This window comes from Cryphonectria parasitica (assembly GCF_011745365.1).
Source record: "Cryphonectria parasitica EP155 unplaced genomic scaffold M406scaffold_3, whole genome shotgun sequence".
In the NCBI taxonomy this organism is placed as follows: Eukaryota; Fungi; Ascomycota; class Sordariomycetes; order Diaporthales; family Cryphonectriaceae; genus Cryphonectria; species Cryphonectria parasitica.
The window spans coordinates 698234-710479 of NW_024468911.1; the positions used below are offsets into that span (position 1 = coordinate 698234).

The 12246-nt window shown below is 51.4% G+C and overlaps 3 protein-coding genes across 3 annotated transcripts; all 3 read left to right on the top strand.

Annotated features, from left to right (window-relative positions):
- Window positions 1-1319: 1319 nt before the first annotated feature.
- On the top strand, window positions 1320-3405 carry M406DRAFT_254343 (acetyl-CoA acetyltransferase; the record flags this gene model as incomplete). The annotated part of the gene is made up of 8 exons (XM_040916956.1): window positions 1320-1686; window positions 1780-1852; window positions 1929-2203; window positions 2290-2436; window positions 2497-2608; window positions 2681-2810; window positions 2883-3104; window positions 3169-3405. 8 exons carry the CDS (start codon window positions 1320-1322, stop codon window positions 3403-3405), a joined length of 1563 nt encoding a protein of 520 aa, XP_040777780.1.
- A 1352-nt stretch (window positions 3406-4757) lies between these two features.
- On the top strand, window positions 4758-5388 carry M406DRAFT_327934 (uncharacterized protein; the record flags this gene model as incomplete). The annotated part of the gene is made up of 2 exons (XM_040920268.1): window positions 4758-5024; window positions 5125-5388. 2 exons carry the CDS (start codon window positions 4758-4760, stop codon window positions 5386-5388), a joined length of 531 nt encoding a protein of 176 aa, XP_040777781.1.
- A 4308-nt stretch (window positions 5389-9696) lies between these two features.
- On the top strand, window positions 9697-12017 carry M406DRAFT_39251 (uncharacterized protein; the record flags this gene model as incomplete). The annotated part of the gene is made up of 7 exons (XM_040924095.1): window positions 9697-9882; window positions 9969-10097; window positions 10164-10409; window positions 10488-10971; window positions 11094-11389; window positions 11492-11559; window positions 11648-12017. The coding sequence occupies 7 exons, from the start codon at window positions 9697-9699 to the stop codon at window positions 12015-12017; spliced, it is 1779 nt and encodes a 592-aa protein (XP_040779133.1).
- Window positions 12018-12246: the final 229 nt, after the last annotated feature.

A 12246-nucleotide genomic window follows, 5' to 3' on the forward strand; every position in this document is an offset into this window, starting at 1 on the left:
CACATACTAATTAGGGACTTGAAGCATAATTTGTTGTCAGCTGTCTCGAGTGAGAAGAAAGCTTGGTAGTTTTTCATGACAGTGAGCATGCCCCCAAGCACGACTACTCCGCCTCCCCAATACTCCGTTAGCAAAAACATTCTCCGAAAACTAATCCTGACGGTCCACTCGACAACTTCGGAGAGCTGCTCTTGTTTTATCTCAGCAGAGAGCGTTGTTGCGGCTGAACGCAGACAGTGAAGTTCTCACTGAGACAACGATGAAAGTCCACTTCATAGTGGGCGATATTTTCCAATGCAACTTTGTTATCGATCCCCGCTGGGATACCATCTCTGGGCATATGATGCCGTCACACGCTCGTACATCTGACTGGCATCGAACACTAACACTTCCGTGCCAGCTTACCTCGCAATTCCTACTACAATCAAATCTACGCTGACAGACAGGCAGACAGGCAGACAGACGGGCAGGGAGAGAGAGAGAGAGAGAGAGAGAGAGAGACCAGAAAGAAGAACAAAGGAAGAAACAGTAGCTAGCACCGAGAGTTCTACTCTCATAGTACGTGTGTTGCATCTGTTACACTATCATTTATTGTGCATATGAATTCAGTATAGTTGACTGACTTTTGGTTTGCAGGAAATCTTGTTTAGAGCAGTGAGAACTTGGAGGATGAGCATCAAAAATCAATCATGTCTTGCTCTCAGCCATCTAACAACAATCAGTCATCGATATGGCCTGGAGGGCCAGTACGTTGCTGACTACTAAGTATTTTCTATTCTTTCTCTTTTCTCCCCCAAAGAATACAAATAAGGAAATCAGCTTCTATGATACTTGATATTTTGTTTGACTGCTTTTCTTATGAGAAGTCAACCATTGAGGTGACAGCATATTGATGACCCAGTCCGCAACGTGGTAATCACTTAAGTACTTGTGAGTGACAAAAGGCAAATATAGCAGCGAGAGGCCACATGGTGTTTAGTGATCAAGTAGGCATCCTACAGAGGGTAATAGCGGGGTAGCATGCTGGAAATATGCCTCCAAAGGCACCATAGCGAGGGGCTGAGTCATCAAGGACCCTGCTGGAAAAATATACCAACATTACTACTTCCCTTTAAACCCCACTGCATGTGTCTCCAAATAGTTGCCTCGGCATTACGAGCAATGCGCCCAGCAGAGTAGACTCATGCCTCAATAATTATTTTACTTGTTGTGACAACCTTAATATTCACCACGCGTGATCTGAAAGACCGCGAGAAATTATTCCATCCGGTGTTTCTACTTGAGGGGCTTTGCCCGCTTCTTAGCACCATTACCAAACCATGGCATCGATCCCTGTGATCATTGGCGTGGCTGATGTCAAGAACAAAACGGGCCAGCACAAGGAGCCTGCGAATCTCATGCTTGAGGCTATCCTATCTGCAATAGAGGATACCTGCTCCCCAAAGGACCAGCTCAGATCCCAGATAGATGCCATCGACGTGGTGAGGACGTGGACATGGGCCTACGCAGATCTTCCCGGGCTTCTATCCGAGAAGCTGGGCCTTAGGCAGAGACCAAAATGGACGCGTTATACCGCAACCCATGGTGGAAATCAACCTGCAAAGCTGGTGGACGAGGCTGCTGTGCGCATCGCCAGAGGAGAGACGACAGTGGCGGTTGTGACAGGAGGTGAAGCCCTGGCTTCATGTGAGAGCCCCCCCCCCCCTCCTTCTCTTTTCCCACTTAGCGAATTGCCAGAAATGAGCCGCTGATACTGATTGTTCTGCTGCTTGTGGTCAGTGACTGCAAGCGCAAGGGCAGGCATTGCAGAGCCACCAGGCTGGACCAAGCCTGACACTCCGGTCCAGGACGTGTTCTCACCATCGACCGTGGATCTGGGGCAAGGTGGGTGTTCTCCTTTTATGACCAGACATGCACACACACACAAGAGCCTTCAGACTCCTCACACAGCTGCAATTAGAGAATATCGGTGGCATACATTCCATCGGCGCCCCAATACACATATACCCCCTTTACGAAAATGCATTCCGTGCACACCGTGGACAGACACCTCGTGAGAACAACGACGAGTCGGCCAGTTTATACGCAGATTTCGCCAAGGTTGCCGCGGAGAACCAATACTCATGGAACTATGGAAAACAACCCACCAGCAAGGAAGAAATAGGGACCGTATCCCGCAGGAACAGGATGATTTGTTCACCTTGTAAGTAATGAAGCCTCCCAGAGGGCAGAAACAAATCCGCAGTTTCTTGGCTTGGGGATTTCCTAGCTAATATGTTGAGACGCTAGATCCACTGCTCATGAACGCCTTCAACACCGTCAACCTGGCCGCTGCTTGCATACTCACTTCTGTCGAGAAGGCAAAGGAGCTTGGTGTTCCCGAGGAGAAGTGGATATATCCTCTAGGAGGGGCCGGGAGGAAGGAGAGGGAGCATTGTATGTCTTCTTGGATATGACAATTACCTTTTGCATCATATAGACTGACACATTGAAAAGTCTGGGAGCGTCCCAATTTCTTCCATAGCGAAGCGATATCCTTGGCGCTGGACGACTGTATGGCATCATCAGGAGTCAAAATTGATGACATTGATGCTCTTGACTTGTACTCGTAAGTGTCATGCTTCACCGCTGTTGCTATTCTTTCTTCACAGACCAGTGGTTCACAGGGTGCTCTCTACAGATGCTTCCCCATTGTCCCTAAGCTCGCATGTCATCATCTCGGTCTGCCGGTCCTCAACCCTATCAAGCCCCTTACTCTACTGGGGGGGTTGACATCTTTCGGAGGTGCAGGGAATAACTACTCGATGCACGTATGTACTACTTCTTGTCCCCCCCCCCTCTAATGCTCCACGGTAAGAGGCGTGCTGAAATATTCTCTTCAGGCCATCACCGAGATGTGCCGCCAGATCAGACACGGCAAGTTTCGGAAGGGGCTGGTGCTTGCTAATGGCGGGGTTCTCTCGTATCAACATGCCATCTGTCTATCTTCAGTATCGAGAGGGCATGGCTCGTTCTATCCAGACAGCCGTGTGAGTTCGGACGCGGTTGTTGATGAGCCAGCTCCGACGGTCGAGACCTTTGCAGAAGGAGAAGCACTTATCGAGGTCTGCCTGATCCCCTTCAAGGCCATCTGGAATAAGCAAGCCACACAGACTGACACGGAAGCAGACGTACACTGTTGAATTCGGCCGCGATGGAAAGCCAGAAACGGCTTTCATTATCGGCAGACTAGAAGCCAATGGCCGCCGCTTCGTTGCGAACCACGGAGACCAGCGGACGCTGCAACGAGTCTCCTCTGCGCTCGAAGAGCAGGTCGGCAAGAAGGGCTATGTGTCGATCATGCGCACGAGCAAGGGCGAGCCGGAACGGAACCTCTTCTTTTTGGGACCCAAGCCGGGATTGTAGATGTGCTGCTCAACGCCATGTAGAATTGATGCTAGATTGATAAAGGAAATAAAAAAAATAAAAATATGGCAATCATTGTTGCAACCACTTGTGATATGAAATCTATCACCAAAAGAAAACCACACATTTAAATCTTTACCAACCGATCGTACAGTCACCAGTTTTCCTATTTCCCATGTCTCAAACATTCAGCAATCAAGTTCTGCCACAAATTGAATCTCATGTGATTTTATGCAATGATCAAGTCGTCAAATTAGTCATTACCTTGCAAGAGACATGGACTATCAATGGGATAGCTGGCTTGGCGTCCTACGAGACCACATAATAACAACACTGTTATTATGAACCTGTCACTAGGGTCTGTTTGAGAAAGTCGCACAGAGCCTCTTGGCAGCGTCGCATCTTCCGGTTCGAGCCATATTGTAGCACAAAACAATGCACACTCGCCTATAGATGTTAACAAGGGCCCACTTCACAGAAAATCACCCCAAAACGTGAGACTACCAAGGCTACTCAAAAGTGTTAGAGGCGCAACTTGGCGACTTCCAAGCCGTCAAAGGTTCAAAACGCCAAGAGAGGCCAACGACCACAAAACAAAACTTGGGCACAGATGTTGTTGCCCGGCCTCTGTGATTGACTGAGGAGGGATTCAACCCATCGATTGCATTAATTAGGTAAGTACTGTGATCATCTGTCTTGTTGTCTATGCCCTTGCCAGCCTCTCCCCTTCTGTCCGTCTCCCAAAGCGTTTCGACCACCCACGGTCCTATAGCGAGACCTGTCACGTCTGAAGTCGCTTTCGGACAAGATCGATCACTGCCAAGAGGAAAAAACACTCAGAAATAGAAGCCAAGCACTGCACGATGTTCGCACCTCTTACACACTGATCACTTGGCCTGCCGGAGCTATGACTAGCCGTTTTGCCGTAGTATTGTTCTTCTTTTGGGGGTGAGATGGTTATGGAAAGACATGAGAGGCCAAGAAAGTAAGCATGCGAGCAAGCAATTGATCGTCGTGAATATATGTTCATGTCATCCCACTTTCCAAAGTCGAAACTGGTTCTCTCTTGGAAAATTATGAGCAGTGCTCCCTTTTTTGCCTTTCGTCAACCTGTCTCTTTCGTCGATAGATCTGGTATCACTTTTCTTCTTGTTTCGAAGCATAATTCTTAGAATCATTTTTCACAACCCTCTCACTTCTGATACCCCCATCCGTTCGCCTAGACTGGTATTTTCCCCATATCTGTTCTTTCAAGTATTATTATTGTGGATCTACGTCCGGTTACGATTTCCTCCTTTCAGCGTTAATTACCTGCCCATCGTACGACGAACCCACCCCAAGACTCAACCAAGATGCTTGTCAGATACAGCACCGTCATCGCCATGATGGCCACTGCGGCCATGAGTGCCCCTCTCAACATCAACCTTGGCGCTTATTCACCTGCCCTGGTAGTGGGTGATGGTGAAATCTCCTTTGCAGGCCAGCAGGGGGCAGAAGGCATTGTCAACACGCTGGAAGGTGCCGCTGCTGCAAACAATGCTGCCGTCGCTCAAGGCCAAGCCATTGCTCCTGCTGGAAAGGTTAGAGATCTTGCGGAGTCATCCGCTCTCAACGAGCCAGTAAGTTGGACCCGTCATCTTCTTTTCTTCTTCTCCCCTCAAACGACCAACCCAAGGTTCACAAACATTGATGCTGATCATGACCACCCACTTGGAACAGGCGTCCCGTGCTCTCCCAGGTTCTATGAAGGAGCTGGACCCCCGTGAAGAGGAGGAGGAGGAGCAGGAGGAGGCCGCCGTTGTGAAGAGACAAGAGGAGGGTGGCTTGACCAAACGTCAGGCGGCCGGCTTCGACCGCGCGCTACAATTCGCTGAGGCGGCCTTGACCAAGGGGCCTAAGATTCAGCTCGGCACGGAGGCAGCTGGTGTTGGCATCCTGGTCGACAACAACCCGACGCCCGCTAGTGCTGTGACAGCGGCATAGGAGGTTTTGCCTCCTTTTTCTTCTTTCTTTATCTGATTTTCTCGGTTTTTTCCCCTTTTTTCTCGAGCAGCACGGGCGCCATGTGCACTTTTCATCACATATACGAGGACGGATTCATGGCTGGGGGCGGGGCTTGGGTTGGGGGGGGGGGTGAAAGGAAAGGGGGTCAGGAGATGAGAGCAGGACAAAGGCGTGTTCCGAAAAACCCGGATGGGATGCTTATGGTTGAGCAGCCAGCATAACAAAAGACAGTCGCCAGGGAGGGAGATATGAAGTTGGATGGTTTGGGGGCGAAGAGGGCGCTCCGGCCATCTCGGGTGAGGCTCGAGGAAAGGGATGAGGTACCTGCATTGGCGTAGGGGCAGCGCATGAGGCGATGATGATTTACTACTGTACGCGAGCATAATATTGCCCATGAATATTGGCCCCATGGTCTGGGTCCTTTTTAGCAGAACCAACACTGGGCCCACAACATGAATACAGTCATGAGGTTACAATTCCACTTGCCGGGCGCCAAAACATGGAACAAATGGCAGAATTATGATTACTACTTATTGATTTCTTCACCCACGGTACTGTGTTCAATGCTGAAACCGGCTATTACTTCCGACTTGGGGTTTTCGAGGAGGGGGTGGCGACGCCAGGGAGTTTGGATGTGGCACATCCAACCGTAGGGCACCACCACCTCATGGTGTCAGGTAATGTGTGTAGGGCTGGGTTAACACATTGGGACAGACAGTGGGAAACTATTCATATCGTTTCGTTCCTTTGAACAGGGGGTTGGCGTGGCCAGCGTATTAGAGTGGCACCTATTGACCCAAGGAGTCGGACCAGCACCAACCAAACTGGAGTTCTACACTTTGAGGATTTAATGCATGCGATCTGACAATAAGGTTGTGAAAAGTTATTGATCCTCCTACCCGTTTTGCACCACCACCATCAATCATGATGCATTTTTGCCCCCCTTTTCTTCTCATCCTCGTATCAGCAGCCTGACCCGTTTCGTCTTGGCGGTTGGGTCGAGGGACAGACTATAAATCCATAGCCTGCGGGACTATGTAGTGTCACCACACCAAAAAACAAACGAGGCACGCACACACATTATTTGCTGCACCCAGCCCGTTCTGTATTGGGCGCTTACCAGGGCCCCCTCCTCTTCTTCGAAAGCTGACAGCCAGACTTGTTCTTACGGCCCACTCTTTGTTACATACGCCCTCCCGAGACCTCCGAATGCGCCTCTCTCTCTCTCTCTCTCTCTCTCTCTTTCGCTGTGCTCCACGGTTGCTGGCGTTGCGCCTCTATCTTCGAGAAGTCCTCTTTTCTACCTCTGTGTGTTGTTCTTGTACGATGTCACACGCATCATAAGCCGAGCTTATGTCCAAGGTTCGTCGTATTATTCGTCTAGCACACTTCAACCGACGGGAAACACGGACCCAAGGCATTTCGGCCCGCTGAGTCTCATTGGACTAGACTAGAAGAATTGTTCCCACCCCAGCCACAAATCATGCATAATAACTTTCTTCTTTTCTTTATGTAGCATCTACCTGAACTCTCTAATATCTGACATTGCGCCCGCTTCAATTTTGAGAGCGGACTTTTAAGGAAGAGAAAGGAGTACATAAGCAAATGTTGGTAAGCTGGTCAATGTGGCTTGGCAGCACGATGGACGGTGTGGCTTGACAGGATCAAGTGCGAAGGAAAGAGGGGGGGGAAAAAAAGAGAAGGATGCAGCCACGTTGTTATCCGTCTTGAGAAGTCAAGTCGTACGTAGTAGAAGTTTGTTTCGATCACAACCCCTCCTTTTTTCCAATCTACTACACCAACATTCATACAGTCATAGTCCCGATGTCTCTGAACCACGTGTACAGCAATAAGTATTTGCAGGGAAACAATCCTTGCCGCATTGCAGGAAACCTATACGATCCCAAGAGACGCCCGAACGCGTAAGCAGGACGGCACGTTGCCAGAAATACCACGAGATGCAGCAGAACAGTTCCGGTTTTTTTCTTCTTTGTTGCTTTCAGCACACAATATGAAAATCCGGAATAGGGTTTCGGAGCCGAACACACTCGTCCTGGTAAGGTGGCCCCGCTTCAACACTGCACGAGGTCGTGAGGTCCGCTTGTGGTAACATAGGGGTACACGTGCATTGGTGGGAACGCCACACACGTTGTCCTGCAGCTCGGGCAAACTTTGCACCACATACTTTGGAACTATAACTCAAAACGCAGCAAGAGAGTAAGAAGACCAAAGATGCCGGGCCTTTCCCCCCCTCTCTCCCATCAAGAATCTCTCAAGAAGAGCCCAAAATGATAGTGTGCTTATGCGCCTGGTTAATCTCGCAAAACAGAGAGTAGCTCGAGTCCCATTGTTGGCTCCTTCTCCTCCTCCTCCTCCTCCTCCTCCTCCACAAGCGGCCACTAAGGCAGGCCAGCCAAGAGGCCAAAATGTACATGTGCTCAAACCGTGCTGATGAGAGCCCAATTCTCCGGCCTACAGGCGCGTCACTAACTTGTCGCTAATCACACGATAGCTCTGCATCCTTCTTGCTGAGCAACCTTACATAAAAGGACCGCATGTTGGTGTGGCTTTTCTCTTCCCTCTCATCCAGATAGAGTTCTCGGTAACAAATGTAGTGCAAGACTTAGTTAGCAAGCGCGATTCGCCACAGAGTATCCCCACCCCTCCTCCTATCCATCTGTCCCCTCGTCTTGGAGTGTAAGACGGGTAGTACCTGTCTGTAGATGATACCAGAGACGAAGGATACGAGATAGGCAGCGAGCGAGTGGACTGACTACTTGATTGGTGAGTGAGCACTTGCGGCATCACCGGAGGACCGCAGGTATTGAGGGCAGATAGTAACCGATGGAATATCAGTATACGCGCGCCCGACGACTCTTCTCATTATCCTGGTAACCAACTAGCCTCTCCAAAGACCCATGGCAGGGGAAGTACCTTGTGTAATGATCATTACAAACCTTGGGACCCAATAAGCGGTTCAGCCTCAAGACGCACGCGTGGCTGTTCCACGAAAGGGGGGGGGGAGGGAAAGGGAGGGGTGGTCAAGGAGGAGGGGCCAAGTCAGGCCCACACACTTCTTGTAGCTTATCTAGGACAAGCTTGAGTTGAGAGTTCAAGCTTAACTTTCTGAATCTGGGTTCCTGATCCGTATTGATTGGTTATATGCGTGACTATATGTTGTTTCTTTGAGTTCAAGTTTCGAGTCATAACTGGAGACAGTGCTTGCTTCTTTGGAATTACGTGGTCAGCAAAGCACTCACCGCAGTCTCACACACACTCTTTCCCTTCGCATTTCAGGTAATTAGAGAGTGTGTTGTTTCAAGCACTATTGTTTCTTGCAGGGGAACAATAATGGCTTGCCGTTGTCCTTAGTACCTGGCAATTTTTGTTTTGAATCTTGTGCACACGTTCTCATCCCGGTTCTGTAAGTAATCTGTACTAGACTTGGTATTATCGATCTTGGGACGCACGAGAGTGGCGCCCCCCTCCCTCCTTGAACAACCTTTGTCATCCCCCGACCTCCGACGACAACATCCTTCCGGACCTTCTGAGCGGGGCGAGAACAAGAGCATTGGCACTGTACCCAAGACCATTTGCTGCAGGAATAAGGGCGGATGCATCCTTACCCCAGAGGCCCGTCATGATGATGACGACGACGCCGCGTTTCAACTTGCCAACCGTCCTCTCTCTTCCTCTCTCTGTATGGCTGTTTCGCCCAACAGCTTGGCGACAGAGGAGAAGGCTGCCTCGGATATTGCAAAGGACCATCAATAGTCGAACCAGAACGGGCTTGAGGCCGTATCGCATGCTGACGCGCGCGTAAGAGCTGGTGATAGTCTCCTCCTTTTCCGGGCAGCCTCGGGCCCCCAGGCTTCCACAGCTCAACGTCCAAGGTAACGTGCCCATCGACGTTCCTGATGAGCATCGAAAGCCTTGCTGACCATCATACCAGGTTCCCAGGAGATCATGAGGTCCAGTAAAAGTACTGTTCCCAGGGGAGGCGGCGAAGAACGTGAGCGTGATCCTCAGGCGGAAAACACTTCTCCCTCTCTCTCTGACTCTATCTTTCTCTTCCGTCGATGCCCATCCATCATCACCACAACCGATGCTGTTATCAATAATGGGACGCCACGAAAACCATAAATACCCAGGTGGCGTCCCCTCCAAGATGCTTCACCTCTCCTGTCTCATCATCATCATCATCTCAAACGGCATCAAACCATCCTTCCCTCCTCTTCGTTCTTCTGGCATCACGTTCTTTTCTGTTTGGACAATCGTTCTTTCAAAATGAGAGTGCTTCTTCAGTACCTTACGCTCGTTACGGGCTCTCTTGCCCTCACCCTCCCTTCGGAGAACCATCTTCACCAACTGCAGAGCAAGGCCGAGTCTGGCTTGAAGCCCAGACAGTCCTGTGATAACACTGCCACCTCTCGTGACTGCTGGGGTGACTACAGCATCGACACCAACTACTACGTGAGTCTCCACCCCTGGACCCTGGCTCATCCTCTCAAGTACATCTGTAGGCCCATCATTTGCTGACCTTGGGCTTTTTGTCATAGGATGTGGTGCCTGTCACTGGAGTGAACCGCGAGTACTGGCTCAATGTCGAGGAAGTCGATTGTGCGCCCGATGGCTACAATACCACCTGCCTGACCTTCAACGGCACTGTTCCTGGACCAACACTGTTTGTGAGTATCATTGGCTTTGTAGAAAAAAGCCTTCATTTGAACCAAGATACTGACGTACAAAAACAGGCCGATTGGGGTGACACCTTGACAGTCCATGTAACCAACAACGTTGTCGATAACGGTACGACGATCCACTGGCACGGAGTCAGGCAGCTCAACACCGTCTCTCAGGATGGCGTTCCTGGCGTGACGCAGTGCCCCATCGCCCCGGGAGAGACCCTGACCTACAACTTCCAGGTCAGCCAGTACGGCAGCACCTGGTACCACAGCCACTTCACTCTCCAGTACGCCCAGGGTCTGTACGGTGGTCTGGTAAGATATCTTGTCCAATTGGAGGCGGATGTTGTGTGAGGTGAGGATCTCATACTAACGATTCCCAAATATGATTAGGTCCTCAACGGTCCCGCCACAGCAGACTACGATGAGGATCTCGGCCCTCTCTTCCTGGCCGACTGGCACCACACCGACGTCTTCGAGCTCTGGGAGACGGCCCGCCTCGGAGCGCCCCCGACCATGCAGAGCGGCCTCATCAACGGCACCAACACCTACAACTGCACCAGCGCCGCCGACATGACCTGCCACGGCACCCTGGGCTCCAAGTTCGAGACTGTCTTTGAGGCTGGCACCAAGTACCGTATCCGTCTCGTCAACGTCGCCACGGACGGGCACTTCCAGTTCTCCATCGACGGGCACGACCTGACCGTGATTGCTACCGACCTCGTCCCTATCGTCCCTTACACCACAGACAGCGTTCTGGTCTCCATCGGGCAGCGTGTTGATGTGATTGTTGAGGCCAATGCTGAGGCTGGTGACTATTGGCTCCGCGGAGGATGGGTTTCTGCCTGCAGCCAGATCAACAACATCGACGACATCAGTACGTTCCCCAAGAAACTCACAGGCTTCTTTTTCTTAGCATTTTTTTGAGCTCTTGTCCTTGCTTGCTTGCTCCTCACAGAAGAATCATATGAATGCTGACAACTTTGGCCATCCGAACAGCCGGTATTGTCCGCTACGATGCCAGCAGCACGGCCGACCCGACCAGCACTAGCAACGTGACAGCCAGCACCAGCTGCAGCGACGAGCCCTTTGCCTCTATCGTGCCCCACCTGTCCCTGGATGTGGGCGATATTTCGACCGAGGCTGACGAGACGCTGTCCTTTGACGCCGGCTCCGTCTTCACCTGGACCATCAACAACAGCAGCCTGTACCTGAACTGGTCCAACCCGACCATCGAGCAGGTCATCTCTGGCGCCGACATCTTCCCCACCGACTACAACGTTGTTGCTGTTGACGTGAGTTGCTCACCATCCACCTATAGAGAGAGAGAGAGAGAGAGAGAGAGAGAGAGAGAGAGAGAAAGAGAACAAAGACTGACATGAGTAAATCATTTCAAGGGACCCGCCAACTCGACCAACTCCTCCGAGTGGGCACTTCTCGTCATCGAGGACCAGACTGGCTTCGGGTATGTTCCTCCCCTCCCTGCACCATCCCATCACTTCCTTCCCCTTCTCCCGCGCTGACCATGATCCCCCCCCCCCCCCCTTTGCCAGTATAACCCACCCGATCCATCTTCACGGCCACGACTTCTGGGTCGTCTCCCAGTCCACAGCCGCCTACACCAAGGGCGTCACCACCCTCACCACCGCCAACCCACCCCGCCGCGACGTCGCATCCCTCCCCGGCAACGGCCACCTCGCCATCGCCTTCAAGCTCGACAACCCGGGCACCTGGCTGGTCCACTGCCACATCGCCTGGCACGCCTCCCAGGGCCTCTCCCTCGAGTTCGTCGAGAGCGAGAGCCAGATCGTGGGCCTGTCCGTCTCCGACGACGACAAGGATACGCTGAGCTCCACCTGTGCTGCTTGGGACCAGTACACCACCACCTCTGAGTACTTTGGCCAGGACGACTCTGGTATCTAGACGTGGACATGGTGCAGGATCGAGCAGGGGGGGGGGGGGGAGTTACTTTGCTGCTGAAACTTCTTGCATGTTGCTGTTGGGAGTGGGAGGGAGGGAGTCCAAGAGGGCAACCCTTCCGACGGCCCTTCCATCCACAGGATTGATAAGTGTAAATATTAATTGGCCCTTTGCTTGCCTCTTGTTTTGTCACTCTTTTCTTGTTGCTTGCTCAGCACTTACTGTCTTTTCT